General features: G+C 43.5%; 1 protein-coding gene across 3 annotated transcripts in view; it reads right to left on the reverse strand.

The window, feature by feature from the left end:
- LOC137434058 (ras-associating and dilute domain-containing protein) overlaps positions 1–24,851 on the reverse strand; it is a 90,149-nt gene that overhangs the window by 28,475 nt on the left and 36,823 nt on the right. Inside the window, exons 2-6 of one of the 3 annotated variants that reach the window (XM_068126691.2) lie at positions 21,714–21,887; positions 9,917–10,181; positions 1,741–1,863; positions 1,245–1,407; positions 858–1,099 (exon numbers count right to left, since the gene is read on the reverse strand). In XM_068126691.2, the coding sequence (XP_067982792.2) occupies positions 858–1,099; positions 1,245–1,407; positions 1,741–1,863; positions 9,917–10,181; positions 21,714–21,814 (894 nt within the window). In that variant the 5' untranslated portion in view covers positions 21,815–21,887. Of the gene's footprint in view, positions 1–857; positions 1,100–1,244; positions 1,408–1,740; positions 1,864–7,045; positions 7,118–9,916; positions 10,182–12,725; positions 13,018–21,713; positions 21,888–24,851 lie in introns of those variants that run through there. The other 2 variants (XM_068126694.2, XM_068126695.2) reach the window with 2 other exon arrangements.

The following is a 24,851-nucleotide window of genomic DNA, read 5'->3' on the forward strand; positions in this document are numbered from 1 at the left end:
CCCGACAGGTACCCGATCCCGCATATCCAAGACTCTCCGCCCGTCTGGAGGGACGGGTCATTTTTTCGAAAATTGATCTCATACAGGGATATCACCAGGTACCTGTCAGGGCGGCCGACGTCCCTAAAACGGCAGTCATCACGTCGGGGTCACCAATGAAGGAGCTGGGGCTCCCACGTCGATCGGAAGAATGGACGCGACAAAAAGCTGGAATTCATCCGAGTTGCTTTAATCAAACCAAACACTCAGGCACTCTGAAAAGCCCGTTTATTGGGCAGCAATATATATACATATTATCCCGGAGCGTTTGCCCAGGAAAGGCGAGAGGGGGCGTGGCCCAGCGTCCTGGCTGCGGCCTGGCAAGTTGAGGGCGAGCCTGCCCGGGCATGCCCGGGCGTCCCGACCGAGGCCTGGCAAGTTGAGCGTGGGCCTGCCCGGGCGTCCTGGACGAGCCCGGCATGGTGATCGCTCCGTGTCCTTGATAGGTGCAAGGCGATTGTGAAAACCCAGCGGTAGCCGCTACAACCCTACCTTTTCCCTTCTATTTTCCACTCTTCCATTTACTGTATTCCTCAATTTTACTTTTGTCACATCATTTGCTTTACCATTCCCTCCACCCTCCCTTTCTCTTTACAAAAAGCATATGGTTGTCATTAGCATAACAGTAGTTGTAATTCTTGCTGAAGATGTCTATGTTGCTGCGCACTATTTGTCAAAACTGAGTAATTATAGCTAATTAATTTAATTAATGACCTTAAGTATAACTATTCCATACAGTATCAACTTTAACCATCTCCCTCTCCCTAATCAAACAAAATGAAAACAAATGACAAATATAATGTGTGGCATCTGATTACCTTTTGTGGATCAAATCCCTGCAGTAATATGAGGTGTGCTTCCTTTAGCTGGGCTGGAGGTAGAGTTACCAAAGAGTTTGTCTTCCTAGTTCCATTTCTCAGTCTATTGTGAAGATCATGTGGTTCCTCATTTTCTTGCTCACCTCCAAGCTCCGTCTCAAACCCTGTTCTAGGTCTCTGTCCCCCAAAAGAAGAATCCTCCGTCTGCCAGGTGCGATCTATTCTTCCTAGACTTTCCATGCCTAGACAGAGTAAATACCGTCATGGTTATAATTGAACAAGATTTTTTCACATGATACAGTTATGGAAGACGACCTTTCTTCCGATACAAGATTTCAGTTTCCTGGCAGCTAATGGAAGTATGGCACTGTAACACTCATGGCACACCTTCACCACTGGTGCCAATCCTTTGGCCAGGATGATTTGCTGGACGATGCTTCAGCTCCAGGCGACGGCGACATCCCTCAGCTGGCTGCCACATTGTCATCAGCAGTAAGGGCCTCTCACTGGGAGAAAGTGTACGCGAGCAAAATGGCAGCCAGCTTTTCGTCTGTTGGGAATCAGACGATAGAACGTCAACAAAGCGATCCAATAAGCGGTGAAATTTTCATTTACTTCTATAATCGTTCCAACGACTCTTTGCTGAATGTCAATAGTTCCACTTTTGCTTTCATAAATCCGTCTCAATTGTTGCACTTTCAATTTATGACATAATTTTCCCAAGGTGCAGTGCACATTGACACGTACCAAAGTGCAACACTCTTTCGACCATTGCTTTATCGGAACATGAATGGTGCTGATACAAGTGAACAATCAAAAAAGTAAACTATGTACATGATTTTAGCCCTTTAATAATGGCTAGCACAAGTGATACAATACCAACCTCAGTATGCTCCGGAGCATCTCCAGACACTTTGACCGAGTCGTGTTCCATCTTACCAACCACCTCCTGAAGCTCATACTCTCCAGCCTCATTTTCATCCACACCATAACGAACTAAGGCCTCCTGGATATAATAATAATGACGTTAATAACAATAACGTAATTAAAACCACATTGTACTTTTGACACATTTTTCTAAAATAACAAAACTTCCTATCGTAAAAGAGGTGTTAAAATGAAAAATAATATTCAATAAGGCAGCATTAACATTCTAGAAATGCTTGGTACATATATATGTATATGTACCATATATATATATATATATATATATATATATATATATATATATATATATATATATATATATATATATATATATATATATATATGTACCCTTCCCCCTCACTCCACTCCCTTCCCCCTCCACCCTATCCTCTCCCCTTCCCCCTCCCCTCCCCCTCCCTTCCCCTCCCCCCCTCCCACTCCCCCTTCGCCCCTTCCCCCTCCACCCTACCCTTCCCCCCTCCCCCTCCCTTCCCTCTGCTCCCCTCCCCCTTCCCCCCCTCCCCTTCCCTCTGCTCCCCTTCCCCTCCCCTCCCTTTCCCCCATACCCCTCCCTTTCAACCGAGCCCTGGTTAGTGATTAGTCCTACGGCCCTATTTCGCGCTGTCCGGGGAGGACGTCATCGGTCCCGGGTCCCGTCGGCCAGTCAAAGACAAGGGGACTAATCCCCCCTTGGTAAGGGGAAAAGGCCGGCACTGAAATCCGCAACAATATATATATATACACAGGGTGAGCCAGAAATATGGTAATTTTTGAAATTCGTGTGAAGGAAATAAAAAATTGTATTTCAAATTAAATTCATTCGTGATATTGAAGTACACATCAGACTTTTTTTTTTAATTGATTTAGTTTTATTTTTTGCAGGCAAACACTTGAGTGACCATGTCGAACTGGTCGGGTGAAGAACGCGCTTTCGCTATCAAAGCTTTTTACAAAAATATTGATAGTGCAACTGCTGCATGTCAATTCAAACTCCATTTCAATGTTCAACGTCATGGAAATGTGCCGTCTGTTCGTGCTATCAAGTTATGGATTCAGAAGTTTGAGAGGACCAGTTCAACTTAAAAAGAGAAACTGCTGGGAGCACCCAAATCAGTAAGAATGGTACAAAACATTGAGCGTATAAGAGAGTCCGTTTTGAGAAGTCAGCATCGCTCTAGCCGAACGCATGCATCAGCCTTAAGTCGGTTACAGAACATGTGTGAGTGCATACTTGCAATTTCTCACATGTCACTATGCCGCATATTGCATAAGAATTTAAACTTTTATCCCTATAAAATTCAAACTGTCCAGGAATTAAGCCAAGATTATGAGAATGCCCGCAACAATGTTTGTGAGGGAATGCTTTCATTTATGGATGGAAATGAAAACCAAAACATTGCTAACAATTTGATCATGTCTGATGAAGCACATTTTCATCTGTGTGGCTATGTGAACAAGCAAAATACTCGTTTTTGGGCCGCCGAAAACCCAAGAGAAATGCAAACAAAACCGTTACACAGTCCCAAAGTCACAGTGTGGTATACACTTTCATTGCTCGGCATCATAGGGCCTTACTTCTTTGAGAACGATAACGGAAATGCCGTCACTGTTACTGCAGCTCGATATACCGATATGGTTTATAACTTCCTCTCCAGAGAATTAAACAGATTTGCATAAGTGAGCCCAATGACGTGGTTTCAGCAAGATGGTGCAACCTCACACACCGCCAGTGTGTCTATGACTACTGTAAGGGTGCTCTTTCCAAAGCATGTCATTTCCAGAAACGGCGATATTCCATGGCCAGCGAGGTCACCCGATTTGACTGCATGTGATTATTTATTGTGGTCATATCTAAAGGATAAAGTGTATGTTAACCGTACACAAACTCTTCATGAACTTAAGGAAAACATCAGATGCTAAATCAATGTATATATACACACACACTAGTGGGGTATGGTTACACATTGTAAGCAATAACGAACCATGCTTCATACGTGAATAGAAACGTTATGATTATAGGCAAGCATCACCAAGCTGCAGCTACAATATAAATGGCACTTTCAGGGACTTTTTAATCTTTGTAATTTACTATGCTTACAATTTAACCAGGATAGAACAAACTTTCTTCTCCAAAGCAAACATAGCATTGGTGAAATTGCTCACTTTCATCCCTCAAAAAAGCCAATAACACAAAGTAAAAGGGATAGAATCAAACTTCGACACAGGAACCCAGAACACCAAAATAATAATCCTTAACTGAACGAGCAACGTTTGTCATTACACATTTGGCAGGACTTAAGTTTTAAATGCTTCAACTTGGCTCTGCCATTCAGTAAGCACAAATATTTTATAGATGTTCCAACCAAACCCTGTTGATTGCAAAACAGGTTACAAAACCGGTTACACATATATTCTTCAAACTCGTTTAGTATCCCAGACAATTTATGTAATGTAGCAACAAAAATCCCATTCGCTCAAGTATTTTACTTTATTATCAGTTTCGTTACTATGGAGGAATGGTTTGTGCAATGTACTTGGACAGGTTTTTTTGCTGAGAAAGGGGTGCCTCCTTGAATATGGATCGATGAGCTGAACTGATCCCAAAAAATACAATTCTCCCTTATAAATTAGTTAACACAACGAGGGGACTGGTATGATAAACTAAAGACATGCACACTCATCTCTGGGTTGACTAGCTTGTGTTGGAATCTCGGCCCAGCTATTAACTGCCATCCTCGTGTTTCGCAGACATTGTGATTCATCCATATGTGTCTAGTCTCTCGGTCTGCCAGAAATAGTTGGTGAATGTTAAAGATCCCATGGTGATATCCTCCTTGAAGAGTGGGCGCGTTATCGCCGGCAGTATGAATAAATTACCAAATCCTGCTCTAACCGACAGGGGGCACTACATCAGCAGCACCACTGCACACATCTCGAAAATGATGCTGACTGGGCATGTGCTGCATACTATATATTGACAAGATCAAAATCAAAATGAACACAACAATGATTCTAAATCTGTTGCCATTATAGAAAGGTACATGGACACCCCTTTCGGGCAGATGATGGAAGGTTTTCATGAAAGCGATTGGCTTTATGCTCAGCATATTTTCACAGCACTGGTTGAAAGTCCTATGACATCTAGATGTGGCACCTGACCACAAACCACTGGTCATCTCCATTATGACATATGTTTGGGTTGCTAGATAAACCCAAATTGGTATATGTCAGGTATTATAACCAATGTGCAAGTATGCACTCACACATGTGCTGCAACCGAGATGTCTCTTCCCAACATGGAACAGAAGAACGATCCATGAAACTTTGAAATAAAGGGATGAAAGTGTGAGCCTGTGCAGCTTGGCTATTAACATGAGTTCTCTAACAAGGAACCTCAATGCAGGAGAAGGCCATTAGGCCCATCAATTCTGTGCAATGGTTGCTAACTATATGGCTGTTTGTCAATGCTCTATCCTTTTGAAATGCTGAGCATCAAGCAAGGAAGCAGCTCGTACCATATTTTAAGTCTTTGGTATGACTCGGCTGGTGTTCGAACCACCATATTCCAGATTCAGAGCGGACACTCTAACCATCACACGAGCGAGTCTCATTTCCATAAAAGGATGTGGCATCCAACCACACCGACTGTCGAATAAATCTTTTGAACAATTTTTTTTTTTGGAACTTCATTTAATAGGAATTGCCAACTTGTGAACCCCCTCATACTTCCCACCATTCTTTTCTCTACCTGCAAACTTAGAGCTGAAACAATGACACAATTGGCTCAGAGATTCCAGACTTCAAGATGATGACGGAATAAAGAGGAGAATAACACGGAGTGTGATACACAATTCCTCGGGTAACTGAATGATAAAGAAAATGTGAGAATATTGGGAGTGACATTAAAATGACCCAAATTCAACTGTGAGGATCTCTTTGACTTTTGTCTGAAGATGGAACAAAAATAACAACGAATTTTCATGGACAGTCTCAGGTTGGCTCGTTTTTCTCGGTAAAACGTTCTTCTGTCCTTCCGCAAAGCAGAGAGCATTGCTCAGTGTGTTTTTCACGAATTTTCAAGGTGCTGTATGCAAACAAATCTATCATCGAAATGTGCCCAACATACACCTAAAGTTTTCATCCGAGTGAGGATTTTCTTTGCCTTAATTTCGCTTGTCGAGCATCTTGCCCTAAAAATCTCACATCTCTCCCATAACAATGTAAGAAACTGGCAGATGAAAAAATATGCTGGACACAAAAAAAAACACAACAGATTTGAGAGTTCATAGAACACATTACCCCACACTGTCTTGAGAAAGAGGACACGGCAGGGTCTATGGGTGGCAAATTTGATTGGTCTCGATGAAGTAAAATGCCGTAATATTTGGTCCAAGTACTGCTAAACTGAAAGGTTTTGAAAGTGCTGAAAATGTGATTCATGTTCTGCAGTGTTCAAGTGTACAATTCAATTTAAATAAAATAGAGATTTGAAAGGTTGTAAAAATAAAATTCTGGAATTTTGCCGTCGTTGATGCAGCGTTTTATACACCACCTTATTTAACATGTTACATTAGTTCTTCATGCCTGTTGTTTGCATCCTTTAGGATGTCCTTAAAAACAGTACGTTTCCTGCTTGGAATGATTTTCAATTTTGTTTGATGCCAGATAGGCAGATAGACTAAAAATAATATCTCACTCCTCTCTGTGCATGTGTGATCAGGACAAATTCAGAGTCACAGTACTACAAAAAGTACAAAACAAAAAAGTACAAAACAAAAAAAGTACAAAAAAGTAAAAAAAAAAAAGGCAAAGTACAAAACAGCAGGTTCGTTTTCCCATTTATGTTCCGATTTGTGTTCAAAATCTAGCATTCAATGGAAATAAAGTTGTTCCTCCATCACAAAGTGATGTTTGTAGACAGAAGGACAGACAGACAGAAGTGAACCAATTGCTTAACCCTGCTTTTTGCTTCACGTGCACGAGGTAAAAAGGAGTTGTGAAAAACAACACAGCTGCTAAAAATTTCAATGCAGGGAAGTCACATGCTCTCACACCGTCTCTCCACAAGAATCGGCAATCGAACCATCCAATTCACTTCTCTGAACAACCATGGAAAAGGTGCTGTACCTGGAACTCCGTGGCCTCACTATTTGCCAAAACCTTTAATGTGAATAATGTATCACAAAACTAGCATCAAAGGCTACAGTCACAGTCTGTGTATTCTCCATTAAACAAACGTGTTCAAGAGCCGCACATAGTACCAGGTTTTCATACGAAGCAACATGGGAGTATGGCTCCTCACTCTGTGCTGGTGCTCCTGCTTCCCTTGCTCATCTTGAGGCCGTCGAAAACGAAGCCTTCCACACCATTGGAATCTCAAGGCAGTAAGAGGATCTTTTCGACACACCCAGATTCTTCCCCATTCCATTCCTCTCCAGCCTATTGTTACTCATTTTTGTGTTTTCCCTCCTGGTGTATGCCCATCCCCTCATACCCTTCAGTAGTTTGTAAACCTACTGCCCTTTGTCGTTCAGCTTCTCAATGAGCCGAGACCCCTTTTATAGAAAAACCTGCCTCACAGTTCAATCTACGCCCAAGTTCAAACTACAGAGTAATACTTAAAGAAAAACTACAGCTATAATTAAAACTAATCTTTTGTTGCATTTTATTCCATTCTATGTGAAACACATTGTTGTCCTCTCGACACAGAGATGAAAGTATGGAAGAAGAAGAAAAAATGTTGCAGACAACAAAGGAAATGACGTATCTCCTGTAAAAAAAAACTGGTGCGGGAACAGTTTACCTTAAAATAAGACTGTGTCAACATCAACTTTGACAAAAAGAATATGGTATTCGACCTAAAATCCTCACTAGCAGAGGTGACTTGTCACAATGATATGCACTCCTTTGTTTCCAGGCCAATCAAAACGAACGCATCTTTTTTTCTTTTTCTTTTTTTTTGTATACAGAATCGAGGCTCGTATAAGAGCTAAAATCTTAAATTGGTCTCCCAGCATTCATTGCAAGCTTGCGGAGCAGGTATGACTGGTTAATTTTTTTTTCTTTTCTTTTTTTTGTATACAGAATCGAGGCTCGTATAAGAGCTAAAATCTTAAATTGGTCTCCCAGCATTCATTGCAAGCTTGCGGAGCAGGTATGACTGTTTAATTCATTGTGTTTCGTGAAGAATGTGGGGAAAAGTCAAACGACAACGTTCATTTAAGAGAACACCGAGTATATCAATAAAATGTACACAGAGTTTAATATTTCAGGAAATAAAAAATTAAATAACAGAGGGAGAGAGGTGATGTTGAGTATTACTATAATACCTAACAGATGGTGTGAGCAGGTGATGGTGTTAGTAGGTGATAGAATTATTACACGTCATCAGTCAACTGTTACCCATAAGGCAGTACAGAACGACAAGATAGTATCGTTTTCGATATATAAAGTCAATTACTGCTTTGATATCCAAGCGTACAAATCAAAAGTCTAGTACTTCACTCAATGGAGAAATATATCAACCTGTGCAGCAAGGGATCCACTCTTAATGAGGAGAAGCATATTCTAACAAATTTAAGATTCCTGTTTGTTTGTTTTTATACAAAATCTTGGCTCATGGAAGAAAGGGGGGGGGGGGGCAGAGGGTTTAAATGCAATGCACTAATAATGGGGCAGTGGAAAAAAAGAGATATGCTCCAAGCAAGAGAATGAATGAACAGGACAAGGAGGAATGCGAGGGCAGGACACAAGTCCACAATGTAGTGTAATAAGAGGGGTGGCTTGGCGGTGAAATCATCGATGTAAAGAAGATCATGCGTAGCGAAAGAGGATGACTTGAGGTGGTGATGCATTGACAACTTAAAGCCCTGGAGGAAGGAGTGGGATAAACCGACTCAGGATGGCAGTTCTGCAAGTGTGAAAGAGGAATAAATACAGTGGAATCTCCAAGTATCTCTGTTTTGGAGGTTGAGACTCAGTGTCTGCTTCTCACTTAACGCGAGCAGGTTGTAGGCCATGCTGTCTTTTACTGACTCTCTTCCAATAATGCACCAACTGCCCTTTCTTCCCGATCTCCAACCCTAGCCCCTCCAGAAACCTGTGCTTGGTTACTCTTTCAAAGATCAAGCTTCTTGCTCACCTCTGTTCCTTTACCACCGATTTTCTGTGTTTTCATAAGTGTGACTCCATGAGGCAGTTTTACAGAAGGAAATAAAGGTAGCAATAGAACAGATGCGAGCCTGTAGCTTAAATTTGGGAATTAGCCCTTCTCCATAATTTCAAACTCTTCATTAAAATCCTTCAAAGTTGTGTTCATCTACAGTGCACCACAACGTCACGGTCTCTTCCATACGCATCAGTAAGATTTTTAGACTCACTGACCTTCTGGCTCCTCTACTTGACAACTTGACAACCTTCTGGCTCCTCTACTTGACAACCTTCTGGCTCCTCTAATTGTCTACTTGACAACCGCCTGGCTCCTCTACTTGACAACTTGAAAACCTTCTGGCTCCTCTAATTGACAACTTGAAAACCTTCTGGCTCCTCTACTTGACAACTTGAAAACCTTCTGGCTCCTCTACTTGACAACTTGAAAACCTTCTGGCTCCTCTACTTGACAACCACCTGGTTCCTCTACTTGACAACTTCAAAACCTTCTGGCTCCTCTACTTGACAACTTGAAAACCTTCTGGCTCCTCTACTTGACAACTTGACAACCTTCTGGCTCCTCTACCTGACAACTTGAAAACCTTCTGGCTCCTCTGCTTGACAACCGCCTGGCTCCTCTACTTGACAACCGCCTGGCTCCTCTACTTGACAACCGCCTGGCTCCTCTACTTGACAACCGCCTGGCTCCTCTACTTGACAACCGCCTGGCTCCTCTACTTGACAACGTTCTGGCTCCTCTACTTGACAACCGCCTGGCTCCTCTGTCTGCTTGACAACCCTTCAAATTTTGGTGCATCTGTGAAATATTGTTTGCCCATTCCCCTCTCCCACTCTGCAGTCACTCTGTTGTTCTCTTGTAGCCCTATATCATTCAGCTCTTCCATAATCCTCAACCTCAGTAGCAGAGGCAAATAGCGTGCACATTTAGAAAGTAGAACAGATACATTATTTCAGGAACTTACCCGAATTACATCTATTGCTGGGGAATGTACGTTTGCCCACACACTCTTGTAATGTACGCTGTCATTGATTTCAGGAGCATATATCCTCAGTGGTCGTGGGGATGGAGGTCTGGAATCCACAACATCCCCATCACAGGTCAAAGTCGTCATCTGGTCGTGTGGTGTGCGCAGCAATGAGCGCAGAAGGTGCTTTGGAAAGTGACGCCTCCGGCTAGTAGTGGAACTGTCACTGGGACACGAGCTGGAGCCATCAGAAGAAGTCGACCTAAAACGTAAAAAAAATGGGAACGTAAACAAATGTAGCGTTTTGTTGAAATGTTTGATCGATGAGATGCCAATCTATCATATTGTTACGGATCTGGGGTCGGCGCTCCCCTTACCAAGGGGGGGGGGTCAATCCCCTTGTCTTTTACACTAGCCGATTCCCGATCCTGTTACTTGTAACGCTCCTTTGCGAGGTGGGATTGATCAGGGTTATTGGTCAAGGTGTTCTCCCGAATACCTTCACCAATCCCTCCGCAAAACAGGGAGACAAGTACCGCTCAAAACCATGGACAAGATGGTATTTGCCGAGCGGGTTAGCAGTCCGCGGTTCGAGCCGTTAGCAAAGCAAAGACTAACTCGATTCATAAGCGTTGGCCGAAGTCGCGCCACAGGAACTCAATTGGGAAATCACTAAAGCGCTCGGGTGAGAATGAAAACCCAAGAATAAGGAGGAACAGAGATTTATTATTATTTACAACGAACCAAAGAAGGAAGGAGAACGAAGTTATTTACAGAAAAAGAACAGAAGACACAGTGCAATTCTTAGCTTATACAGGCTTACTTACTCCCAGGGACAATACAGACAGAATGAACTCACGTACACAAAAGGGGAATTGAAGGCAGGAATGAATGGCTGGAAGGAGAAGGTTCAGGTGGGACAACCGGGCTGGAAGGTTTTTGCAGGTCACGGCAAGCAGGTCCGCTCTGGGCTGGAAGCGAGGAGCCGGCAGCTCCACGTATTCGGCTTTACACCGGCAGCTTTCTCAGGCGTCCTCTACCTCCTGTGTCCTCTGCCTCATGCACGTCCTCTGCCTCATGCGTTCTCCCTCTCGTTACTTGCTCATGCGCCTCCCTTCACAGAACTGCCGTGGGGGCTTCGTGCACGGGTTATATATGGCCACACCTTGGAACCTCCGCGAACCTACTCGATGTTCTCACCAGGCCCTCTCAAGCCACACCCACTCAGCCTTGGTTGGTCGGCAAGGGCTGGCTGATTCCATCTTTGATGACGAGGTGCGGGCCATGCCCGTAATGTAGCTCCGCCCCCCTTCTTCTCCGAGATGACCTCGTGCGTAATGGAGGCGAACACTGCTGGCAATGTAGGCGAACGCTGCTGGCAATGTAGGTGAACGCTGCTGGCAATGTAGGCGAACGCTGCTGGCAATGTAGGCAAACGCTGCTGGCAATGAAGTTTTGGGGTACTTGAAAAGGGGATCTATCTTATTTGATTTGGTGCAACGTAAGATCGACTATTGGACACACAGCCTTATCTAGAACACAGAATAATGAAATAACTATTGAGGGATCCTATGGTGCCCTACGTGGTGCGATGGACTAACTAAGGTGCACTCATTTCAATTAACAGCCAATTAAGGGGAAATGTACACAGGGGTTATTTATAAGGAAATTTAATACTAAATTTCATGTGAAGGTTCTAAGAACTGCAACAATATATATATATACAGTCACGTGAAAAACTAAGTGCACCCCATGTAAAGTTTTGACTTTTTCAACATATTTCAACATAGATATTTGATCTTCATTTAAACAATATTGATAGCTAAAGGTGATATAATAAAACAAATATCATGAAACATTTACATTTTGTAGTCCATTGTATAATTTAAATAAACATAAATGCAAATTTCGCATGTGGAAAAAGTAAGATGTATTCTATGTAAGATGTAAGATGTAAGAAAATGATGTATTCTATGATTGCAACTGCAAGTGCAACCCAAATATTTAATTGTGACACTATGTGTCACATAATGGCCAATCCAAAATGGCCAATCAAAAGAATGATAAAAATTCTGGTCAAAGCAATAAAAGTGGGAGAGGCAACAATTACAATTTGATGCAATATATGGTGATGATTGCCTCTAAAGATGTAATAATAATGATGATGATGATGATGATGATGATGATGATGATGATGATGATGATGATGATGATGATGATGATGATGATGGTAATAATAATAATAATAATATGAGTTAGCACTGAAAGGAAGGGCCTAGGCCTTACAGGTATGCACACCCGCTCTAAGACGTCTAGCCTGGTTCCGAATCCCGACTCAACTATAAGGTGATTCACAGGCAGGATGATCCTTCAATGTGTGTGCTGTCCCTTGGATGGATGGATGGATGGATGGACGGATGGACATCAAATGAGCATCCCATCTTCTAGCATTCGTTTGTGGATAGATCCCATGTTGTGAAGAGTAGGCGAGCTACCGCCGGACCATGACCAAATTCCTGCCCAAACAAGTCGAACATTAGGCCTAGCTAGCTGGTTCGTTAAGACTCGGACTAAGCTTACCCTGGGCGACCCCACAAGAAAGGTGGTATCACGGAAGCCGGTGAAGAAGAAGAAGAAGTATAAGAAGAAGTGGAAGAAGAAGATTATGGGTTATCGTACAAGGAACTTCAATGCAGGAGAGGCCATTTAGGCCTAAATCGTGCGCTATTATTGCCACACCCGGGGGTTGTTCGTCCATGCTCTATCATTTTAAATGCTGTGCATCAAGCAAAGAAGCAGCACGTACCGTTTTCAAAGTCTTTGGTACGACTCGGCCGGGGTTTGAACCACCACGCCCTCACACTCGCAGAAGACGCTCCAACCATTACGTTACACCACCGACACCCATATCCATATTTGACTGGCAAAAATCATTCACAGATTCAGGTGAAAATGTAAACCAGCCACAAGTTCACGAGTGAACATTAGCTTCAGCCTACCTTTCATGACAATTTAGATATAGTTATAGAAACATAAGCACAAGTTACATTCCTTCACAAGCTCGTACTTCCGCAAGGCAGTGAACTTCAACTTTGTACAGGGGCTGAAGAGCACATAATTAAAAAAGTAAAGTTGCACCTCCTAATAAAGTAAAGTTGCACCTTCTCTGTATGCCAGGCATGATCGTGGTGGCAAATAATCACTGCACCCCTGTTCAAAAAAAAAAGATAAGGTACTGTAAATCTTAGTCAGGGTTTGGGGTCAGGTAGCAGCAGGTGGTGATAGAAATTCGACTTTAGAATTATTCATTCCATTAACAATGGTGCATACATTGTATCAACCTGGAACCAGTCGGCAGGAATTCCTGCATTTAACCGCACACACTACCAGCTCAAAGCTCAATTCCTATTTGAAGGTCTTATGAAGCCACCTTTGCAAATTTTTCAAACGATGCCAATTATTTCATGCTAACTTCGTGCCTGTGAAGCATGAGGATGGACGTTGGCGTCGTCACCTCTGCCACCGAAGGTGGACGGAGGTGATGTTTTCACCCATGTCTGTGTGTGAGCAGGATATCTCAAAAAGTTACGTGCGGATTCGGACAACTTGGGTGTGTGACAATGATGAATCGATTAGATTTTGGGGAAGATTTGGATCCACATACTAGAATTATTTTCAGTGATTCTTCACCATTGAGTGATAGGGCCAAAAACGGTATACAGCACGATGTCTTAAAAAGTTGTGGACGACGTATGACAAAACCTGTTGGATCAATGGGGTAAATGACAAGAATAAGCCGATTCGATTTTGATTCGGGTCTAGCCTATCAGTGGCATACAAAATGTAAACCGTTTGGCCTGGCTGAGGTTTGCGCTGTCTCGTAAGTGAGGGTCTCTTGGGAGAATAAAAGAGGGAGAGAGAGGGAGGGAGAATTTTGAACTTTGAACCCCCTTTATTGCATTCAGGGACACAGTGTAATACATATTTAAAGGCAATACAAAAATAGAGGAGAGAAAAAAACAGAACAAAGAAAGAAGATTTTCAAGAAGAAGAAAAAGAAAAAAAAACGTCGCAGTTTAAGGGGATTATAAAGTAATTGTCAGAACCCACCCCTAACCGCTCTGACCAGAGAGCTATTCATGTTCTCCTGGAGAGAGATAGATTTTTATTTTGTAAAAAGGTCATAAATTCCAGTCTTAATTATATGTAGAAATTTGTGAAATGACCGATGCGTGCGAAGCAGATTTATGAAACAACTAGAATGGCGCTCTTCGACGTCACGACACCGACTGATATGCCTCCGCCCACATTACTACATCATTATAATACTTGTTTTCAAGTTTGATTTAAATCCATTCAGCTGTGCCCAAGTTAGCACATTTTTACCTGACATGACCTCTGATGACCTGACATGACCACTACCCCCCCCCCCCCCCTTCCCACGCCTCCGCCCCCCAAGCCCTCTCCCTCCCACACATCTCCCTGCTCTTAAATGTTGTGTGCTCTCAAGTGTTTGCGTGCTTCCCATTCTCTTGTCTTCCGCTCCCTCTTTTTATATATTTTGTTTGTCTGGTTGATTTGTTTGTGAAGTAAATGTCAGCTCTTTCACGAGCCTCGATTCAGTATACAAAAAAAAAAAAAATCTTTGACCTATTGACCCCAAAATCGAATCAGTTAATCTTTACATCATTATACATAACTGTACCAAGTTTTAAATAAATCACTTCAGCCATTCTCGAGTTATAGACCTATTACAGACTTTGACCATTGACCTCTTGACCCAAATTCTAATAATTTAAATATTTACAACATTATACATACCCATACCAAATTTGAATTGGATCACTTCAGCAACTCAAGTTATAGACCTATTACAGACTTTGACCTATGACCTATGATTCCAAAATTTAATAAGTTAATCTTTACAACATTATACATACCTGCACCAAGTTTGAATTGGATCACTTCAACCATTTTCAAGTTATAGACCTATTACAGATTTGACCTTTGATTTTTGACCCCAAAATCGAATAAGTTAATCTTTGCATTATTATACATACCTGTACTAAGTTTGAATTGGATCACTTCAGTCATTCTCAAGTTACAGACCTATTACAGACTTTGACCTTTGACCTCTTGACCCCAAAAATTTATCGGTTCAACCTTTACATCATTCTACATAATTGTACCAAATTTAGTCAGAATCCCGTCACTGGTTCACAAGTTATCGCGGTAACAGTATTTTTACTTAGCATGACCTCTGACCTTTGCCCTTTGACCTCGTGACCCAAAAATCTAATCAGTTCATCTTTACCTCATTATACATACCTGCACCAAGTTTGACTAAGATCCCTTTCGCCATTCTCAAGTTATCGCGGTAACAAAAACCTATCACAGACGGACGAACGGCCGGACAGCCGGACGGACAACCTGAAAACATAATGCCTCCGGCGACTTCGTCAACGGAAGCATAAAAAAAGAATAAATAAATGGTAATGAGGCTTATAAAAGCTTAAATAAACTTTGAGGAGGCAAAAACAACAATCATAACAGGGAGGAAATAAATAAATCCTGCTAACAACTTAAAGCGATTAACTTTATCCGTGCTGCCTCTTCCTCTCTCGCTCAGTCGATAGGACAAGACGATAGAAAGAAGAAAGAAGGACACAAACACTTGGACAATAGGAAGAGAGAAAAGAGCAAGAAAAAGGGAAAAGCAACATAAACACAGCACGTACCGCCACAGACCCTGAGCAACAGCGCCCTGTGATTGCACACGTGTGCCAAAGAGAGCAACAGCTGTGGAAAGTGGGAGGAGAGCAAGAGAGAAAGAGAGGGAGAGAGCAAAAGAGGGAGAGGGTGAGAGGAGGAGAGGGGAGAGAGGGAGAGGGAAAGGGGGAGATGGTGAGAGAGGGAAAGAGGGAAAGAGGAAGAGAGGGTGAGATAGGGAGTGGGGCAAAGGGGGTAGAGGATGAGAGAGGGAGAGGATGACAGAGGAAGAGGGTGAGAGATAGAGAGGGTGAGAGAGGGAGAGGTAAAGGGGGAGACAGTGAGAGAGGGAAAGAGGGAGAGGAGGAGACAGGGAAAGGCACATGTGTGAGAGAGGGCGAGGGTGAGAGAGAGAGAGAGGGTGAGAGAGGGAGAGGGGAAAAAGGGAGAGGCGAGAGAGGGGAAGAGTGAGAGAGGGAGAGAGGGGCAGAGGAAGAGGATGAGAGAGGAGGAAAAAGAGGGAAAAGATGAGATAGGGAGTGGGGCAAAGAAGGAGAGGGTGAGAGAGGAAGAGAGTGGGAGAGGGAGTGGCTGAGGAATGGAGGAGGCAAAAGGGAGAGGAGGAGAGAGGGAGAGGCACATGTGTGAGAGAGGGAGAGGGTGAGGGAGAGAGAGAGAGAGAGAGAGAGAGAGAGGGTGAGAGAGGGAGAGGGGAATAAAGGGAGAGGGGAGAGAGGCGAAGAGTGAGAGAGGGAGAGAGCAGCAGAGGGAGAGGATGAGAGAGGAGGGAAAAGAGGGAGAGGATGAGATAGGGAGTGGGGCAAAGAAGGAGAGGGAGAGAGAGGGAGAGAGTGGGAGAGGGGGTGAGGGAGAGAGTGGGAGAGGGGGTGGGGCAAAGAGGGAGAAGGAGAGGCTGACAGAGGGAGAGGGTGAGAGAGAGAGGGTGAGAGAGGGAGAGGGTGAGAGAGGGCATGGGTGAGAGAGGGTATAGGAGGAGGAGGGTGAGAGAGAGGGAGAGGGTGAGAGAGGGAGCGGGTGAGAGAGAGAGAGGGTGAGAGAGGGAGAGGGGAATAATGGGAGACGGGGAGAGAGGGAGAGAGTGAGAGAGGGAGAGAGGAGCAGAGGCAGAGGGGGAGAGGATGAGAGGAGTGGGGGAGAGGGTGAGATAGGGAGCGGGGCAAAGAGGGAGAGGGTGAGAGAGGGAGCGGGGCAAAGAGGAAGAGGGAGAGGATGACAGAGGGAGAGCGTGAGAGAGGGAGAGGGTGGGAGAGGGAGAGGGTGAGAGAGGGAGTGGGGCAAAGAGGAAGAGGGAGAGGATGACAGAGGGAGAGCGTGAGAGAGGGAGAGGAGGAGGTGGGTGAGAGAGAGAGAGGGAGACGGTGAGAGAGCAAGAGGAAGAGGAGGAGGAGGGAAAGTGGGAGAGAGGATGAGAGAGGGAAAGAGGGAGAGAGGATGAGAGAGGAAAAGAGGAAGAGAGGATGAGAGAGGGAAAAAGGGAAAGAGGGAAAGAGGGAGAGAAAGGGAGATATATATATATATATATATGTATATATGAAAGTTATTTCTGCACTTTTCATAAAAAAGAACTTAGATGAGATTAAGAAGACAAATTAAAACAACACACTTGACAGTACAATTTACATGCAAAATAAGGCTTCTGAAAATTTCTCCAGCCATGACAAGACAAAGTCAAAACTTGTTTAGCATTCCAATCTGAGCAAACAACTTGTGATGCTTGCTTTGTTCTCAGAAACTACACACAGAATTCCGATGAAACTTGACCACAACCTTCATCACCCGTGATGGCCAAAGTTTGTTCACATTAAAAGACCAAGAGTTGAGGAGGTGTGCAGGGGGTTTGACCCCCTAAAATAGGTATTTGCTTTGTTCTCAGAAACGACACACACAATTTTGATGAAAATTGACCACAACCTTCACCACCCATGATGTACCAGTTTGTTCAAGGCATTAAAAAAATCGGGGTCGAAGGTAGTCTATGGTTCCCCCCAAAATCGGTTTTTTTGTTTGTTTGTTTTAAAACTTATGATAACGTTAGTATGATTGTACATGCTGCCTTGTCTTCTATCAACCATTGAAATTGGTTTAAAACACAGTGATACTGTTTAAAATACCTTGAGTCAGTGTAGTATATATACTGCTTTAATCTACCAGGTGAGTGCCCAGGGGACGGCGCTGCCCCTGTGTTTACCCCTCTTTTTAATAATGCCCCTGTTTTTACCCCTGTTTTTTTAAATGCCCCTGTTTTTACCCCTCTTTTTAAAATGCCCCTGTTTTTACCCCTCTTTTTAATAATGCCCCTGTTTTTACCCCTGTTTTTTAAAATGCCCCTGTTTTTACCCTTGTTTTTTTAAATGCCCCTGTTTTTACCCCTGTTTTTTAAAATGCTCCTGTTTTTACCCCTGTTTTTTAAAATGCCCCTGTTTTTACCCCTCTTTTTAATAATGCCCCTGTTTTTACCCCTGTTTGAAAAAATGCCCCTGTTTTAAAAAATGCCCCTGTTTTTACCCTTCTTTTAAAAAATGCCCCTGTTTTTACCCCTGTTTTTTAAAATGCCCCTGTTTTTACCCCTGTTTTAAAAAATGCCCGTTTTTACCCCTGTTTTTACCCCTGTTTTTAGCCCTCTTTTTAATAATGCCCCTGTTTTTACCCCTGTTTTAAAAAATGCCCCTGTTTTTAACCCTGTTTTTTAAAATGCCCCTGTTTTTACCGCTCTTTTTTAAAATGCCCCTGTTTTTACCCATCTTTTTAATAATGCCCCTGTTTTTACCCCTGTTTTAAAAAATGCCCCTGTTTTAAAAAATGCCCCTGTTTTTAAAAATGCCCCTGTTTTTACCCCTCTTTTTAAAAATGCCCCTGTTTTACCCCTCTTTTTAAAAATGCCCCTGTTTTTAAAAATGCCCCTGTTTTTACCCCTCTTTTTTAAAATGCCCCTGTTTTACCCCTCTTTTTTAAAAATGCCCCTGTTTTTAAAAAATGGCCCTGTTTTTACTCCCGCCAGGGAGTAATGCAGTAATGCATTCGATCGTGTCCGTCCGTGTGTGTGTATGTGTGTGTGTGTGTGTGTGTGTGTGTGTGTGTGTGTGTGTGTGTGTGTGTGTGTGTGTGTGTGTGTGTGTGTGTGTGTGTGTGTGTTCGTGAACAACATATCTGGAAAAGTTCTAAACGGATTTGGATGAAGGTTGGTGTGATGATTTCCCTTGGGATAAGGAAGAATTGACTAGTTATTGGTGAAGCTCAGGATATTATTCCGGATCCAGGAATTTTTTGAAGGATTTTTTACCATTAGTGTAGCAGCATAGCAAACCTGTTGTGCATTTTGTGATACAAGCACCAAATTTGGCACAAATGTACATTAATATGTTGCGAACATTTTCAGATATTGGGCCACTTGAAATTCCGTAATTTTTTTTTTCAAATTTTTTCAAATTTCGTAATTTCAAATTTTTCGGGTGACACCGTCACAATTTCGGTCTTCGAGGCCGGCCGATATAGTGGGGCGGCTTAGCCCAAATATTCAAAATAATTGTGCATTTTGTGATACAAGCACCAAATTTGGCACAAATGTACATTAATATGTTGCGAACATTGTGTGGTCAGCAATGAAGACGAGAGTCTGAATTACATGTATGCAAAAGACCTTGTGAACCAGTGAAGCAAATACACGGGTAAGCATGAATTAAATCTAGGGCATGATATAATTTCCATGATGTTTACCTCTACACTCAATGGTGGAAGGAGGTAATGTTTTGATCCCAGCTTGTCTGTATGTCTGTTTGTCTGTTAGTCCACAAAATTCCAGACAAAGCTTGTAGTAGTGGTAGTTGTAGTGGTAGTGGTGATAACAGAAATTGTTATATAGAACTGAACTTATATTATTATTATATGCAGAAAATAACTTCATTTCTATATGCCCTGCAGTGGACAGGTTAATTGGTTTATGCACTGAAGGGGTCACCCTGGTGTGCACTGCTGTGTTCTGCCTCACTGAGTTGTTCAGGTATGATGTACTCAGCACAAGCTTCCGGTCGGCCCGGAGGTGGGGGTGCGGGGCCTGTCACGGAACGTCAAAACAAACGGCCTGCCGGGGCCGCCCAAAAGTCGGGCGTGAGGGGCGCGTCCACTAATGGAACGCCTCTCGCTTCCCAGATCGAGGGCCACGTGGTCAGGAGAACCTCGTCCCTTCCGGTCACACTTTGCCTATCGGCCGGCCTCGAAGACCGAAATTGTGACGGTGTCACCCAAAAAATTTGAAATTACGAAATTTGAAAAAATTTGAAAAAAAAAATTACGGAATTTCAAGTGGCCCAATATCTGAAAATGTTCGCAACATATTAATGTACATTTGTGCCAAATTTGGTGCTTGTATCACAAAATGCACAATTCTTTTGAATATTTGGGCTAAGCCGCCCCACTACATTGGAAGATAGGGCTCATTTTTTTTTTTACATTATCTTCTATATATTCTATATTTGACATTGTGAGATGAAAATAGTCTTCATATTTGTTGTAAATGTAGTTTAAACTCGTGGTTATGCGTTAGAGCATAACCGGTGTATTTTATGCGGTTATGCGGTGTATTTTTTAGCAGCGTCGTCTTCAATGTTCTTTTTTTTTTCTAATAAAGACATATTCTGTCATTTTAAAACCACCAAAGTGTGTATTAGGTTTCTCCGTTTCATAAAATGTATCGTTTGATACGTATAATGCTTTAAAACCTTTTTTTTTTTTTTTACCTCAGAAGAGATATCAACATTTACCTCAGCGAATCTCAATCGCGGTGTCAGTATTTGATGAACTTATAAAGACTTAGGTGAGTTATAAGTGTGATCAGCATGTGCACGGGATTCTTCCCAGAAGAATGAGTGGTCGCATTAGCTTGCACGACTTAAAATGAGCGAGTTTTGTTTTGACGTTTGGGCCAGTTTTACATGTTGTATCCCGAAGGAATGAAACGAACGTTTTCCTGGCTTTCAATTTTATTTGAAGTCACACATGCCTCAAAATACACTCACTTATATGGAATTGAACGCTGAATCCGAAAATGTAAGTGAAATTGCCTTGTTTGTTAACATTATCTTCTATTTATTCTAAATATATCTGTGCAGTGTCTGTCTTGTGTTGTCTTGTCTTGTGTTGTCACTGAACTACTCCCTCAAACTTTTGTGAAATCGTACTATTCCAACTTGACCCATGGCGGGAGTATGCGTTCTACTGAGTGGCGTTCTAGTTACCCCTGTTTTTACCTCTGCCACCGAAGGTGGATGGAGGTTATGTTTCACCCTTGTGTGTCTGTCTGCCTGTCTGTCTGTGTGTTTATCTGGCTGTGAACAGGATAACTCAAAACATTGTGGACGGATTCGGTCGAAATTTGGTGGAGAGGTTGAGTGTGTGATAAGGACGAAATGATCAGATTTTGGTGAAGATCTGAATCCGGATCTAGATCTGAGAATGTTTCAGTGATTCTTCACCATTGAGCGATTGGGCTAAAACTACAACACGATATCTGAGAAAGTTGTGGCTGAGTTGGTTAGGTGACGATGACAAGCCGATTAGATGTCGGTTCAGGTCTGAATCCATTTCTGATATATCAGTGGATACAAAACATAAACTGTTCAGCCTGGCGGAGGTATTCGCTCTACCGAGTACCGTTGTAGTTTAACATCTAAAACACTTTAGATGGTTCTTGCTTACCATGCTCTACCTCTATGTTCAGTTTTCGGCACCGATATCATCACCAGACACACACTTTTACCACAAATCGATTTTAATTAACTGTGGAGTATTATTACATTCATCTCAGATAACTCTAGAACTATTTACTCAATATGGATTTCCAAAAAGGTCTTTTAAAAATCTCAATTGCACAAACATGGATCCTAAAGTTCAGTGACTTTTAAATGTGCTTATTCGACAAGGTCGATGAACTTCTTGAAATTTAACTGGTAGTGCAAAAAGCAACCCGACGAGCGAGTTATTTCACATTATCCCAGGAAACAGCAAGTCGGGCGATAGAGTAGAGACCGAGGAACCATAGTAAAGCTCCCCAGCTCTGCTTCTCCCTCACCATTGTGAGCCAACGCTCGGCTGTCTGGTGAAGCCAGTCCGAGTCCCAGACGACCTCGTCTCATCGCACACGAACCCGCTGTCTGGACTTTCTGATGACATTTTGCAACTTCATTTGGCGTCCAAACACCAACCTCCGAAGGATACGGTATGGACAGACTGTGTCCGAAATGCCCTGTACAGTGACAAAGAAAGAACAATTATGGCCCAGCCCTCTAAACCGCCCGTAGATACCTGTCGTGCAACCGGTTTGTTAGACTCAACCCATAAATACCTCAGGACGTGCAACGCACAATTGTCCTTGTGCTAATTATACCTACAGGACGACATAGAGCCACACATAAAACATAGGGGAAATACCCCTGGGCCCTCACCTGCGAGAATAAACAGAGAACTGCACTGATTAAAGGTTATTTAAACCAATTTCAATGGTTGCTAGAAGACAGGGCAGCATGTGTAATCATACTAACATCATCATAAGACTTTTTTTTTTCCTTTTTTTTTTTTTTTTTTCTTTTTTTGTATACAAGATCGAGGCTCGTGAAAGAGCGAACATTAATCACACAGAAAGACAAACCGACACATAAAACATACAACATCGGGAGCGGTAGACAAGATGGGGAGAGAGGGGGAAGGACACAAAACACAACATTTGAGAGCAGGGACCGAGAGACATGGAGACATCGAGAGATCTGAGAGAGGGCGAGGGCTTTGGGGGGGGGGGGCATGGGAAGGGGGCGGTGGGAGAGGTATAAAACATATGGACACTGCCAGGACTTCCAGGAAAGAAGTTGGAATTTCAAACAAGGTGGATCTGGGGTGAATTAGCGGGGGTAGAAAAGATCAAGGTTTTGGATGGGGAAGATAAGAGATGGTGGTGAACAGCTGTTTTAAAGACCTGGAGGGAGGAGTGGGATTGAAGGGAGTGAGGGAGTTTGTTCCAGAGGCGGGAGAAAAGAGGAATGAAAGAGTGAAGGTGAGTAGAGAGCCGAGATTTCGGCAGTTTAACCATCAGAGGGTTGCTGGCAGATCTTGTGCGACCTGTAGGAATATTTGGGGGAGAGAGCACAGAGAGAGCTGGGGGTGCAAGGCCGGAGAGGAGTCGGTAGAAGACAGAAAGACCACCTACCTGCCTGCGGTGAGTGAGTGAAAGGCCCTCAGAGATAGCTTCATCGCGGGAGATTCCAATAATTCTGAAAGCTTTGGTTTCAACAGCGTGAAGCCGAGCTAGGTGTGAGGCAGGAGCACCGGCCCATAGGGGAGAACAGTATTCCATTGAGCTGCGGATGAAAGCCTTGTATGTGGTGAGGAGCTCAGGTGTGCCGAGGAAGGACTTCGCACGACGGAGGATGCCCAGTCGGCGACTGGCTTTGGAGGCCAGCTTGGAAATGTGGTTTTCCCAAGAAAGATCATGGCAGATAGTGAGACCCAAAATCTTGAGCGACAGAACTTCTTGGAGAGGATTGTTGAGAAAGTAGATGGGAGGGTTGTCCAGTCGATCTTTTCGGAGAGACATAGTAAGAGTGTGAGATTTGTCAGGATTGAAAGACATGTTCCACTTGTTTGACCAGTCTGTGATTTTGTCCAGGTCTTCAGAGAGTGAGGAGGCAGCAGACTGCCGATTTGAGGGAAGAGGAATGGAGCGGCAGAGAGTGGAGTCATCAGCAAAGAGATAGAGACGATTTTCGAGAGAGTCAGAGAGATCATTGATGAAGACCAGAAAAAGCACGGGGCCCAGAACACTGCCTTGGGGAACTCCAGCCTGAACAGGAAGAGGAGATGAGAGAAACCCATTCAGGGCCACACGTTGACTAGATGACTAGAGAGGAAGTCCGCCTGCCATGCGTGGAGATTTCCATGGATACCAAAGGAGGAGAGTTTGGTGAGCAGAGCGGGGTGCCAGACCGTGTCGAAGGCACGTGATATGTCGAGGGAGACAGCTCTAATTTCCTGTTTGGCATTGAGGACCTCCATCCATTGTTGAGACAGCAGAAGCAGCATGTCCAGAGTAGAGTGACCTGGTCTGAAACCAAATTGATGATCAGAGATCAAGCCATTGGAGAAGAGGAAAGATTTCATATCCGAAGCAATGATGGATTCCATGACTTTGCTGATAATTGGGAGAAGGCTGATTGGTCTGTAGTTGCTAGGATCTGTTTTTGCACCTTTTTTGTGCAAAGCGGTGATGTTGGCTGATTTCCAAGCAGATAGCAGTTTACCTTGAGCAAAAGAGAGGGTGAAGAGAACAGAGAGAGGGTGAGATAGAGCAGCAGAGCAGGATTTTAGGACCCGTGGGCTGATGCCGTCGGGTCCAGTTGCAGAATCAGAGTCGAGGGTTGACAGAAACTTTTCCACCTTGTCAGGAGGAAAGGACACGGAGTCCAGGAGCAGCAGGGTACGACTGGGTATGGTGGGTACAGAGAGGGATGGGTTTGGGACACAAGATTTAGAGGCAAACACAGAGTTGAGGCATTCAGCTTTTTCACGTGCGGAGTCAGCTGTGTAGCCGTTTGAGGTAAGGGAGGGGATGGAGGGGGAACAAACACCAGAAACGGATTTGACCAGATGCCACCAGGATTTGGAAGAGGGAGACAGATAAGAGAGTTCGGTCTTGAGAAGGGAGAGATATTGTTTCCTGGCTCTCCTGAGGGTGGACACACACTTGTTTCGGGCTTTGTGAAAGGAAATGAGATTTCCTTCCGTTGGATTTGCTTTCCAGGAGACGAAGGCAAGTTGTTTCTGGGCAACAGCCTCACCACAAGATTCCGTGTACCATGGACGGGAGGAAGGGTATGACAACTGAAGACGGGATGGGATAAATCTGTGCATGAGAGAGAGCAATTTACTTTGGAAGAATTCCCAGGATGAGTTGATGTCAGAGGTGGTAGAGATGGGAGACCAGTCCAGATGATTGATGGCTGCTTGAAGACCGTGCCAGTTGGCCTGAGTGAAATGCCAGACTCGTCGACGCTGAGCAGGCTCCCTGAGGATGGTCAGAGAGATGTCCACTTTAACAAGGACCTGATCAGATGATCCGATCGGAGCAGAAGAAGAGCAGCAGACATTTTCAGGGAAGTTAGTCATAACCAAGTCCAGAAGAGAAGATGTTCCGTTGACTGAGATCCGGGTCGGGAAATTG

The sequence above is a fragment of the Myxine glutinosa genome, chromosome 10 (genome assembly GCF_964187855.1).
Source record: "Myxine glutinosa chromosome 10, kmMyxGlut1.1, whole genome shotgun sequence".
Lineage (NCBI taxonomy): Eukaryota > Metazoa > Chordata > Myxini > Myxiniformes > Myxinidae > Myxine > Myxine glutinosa.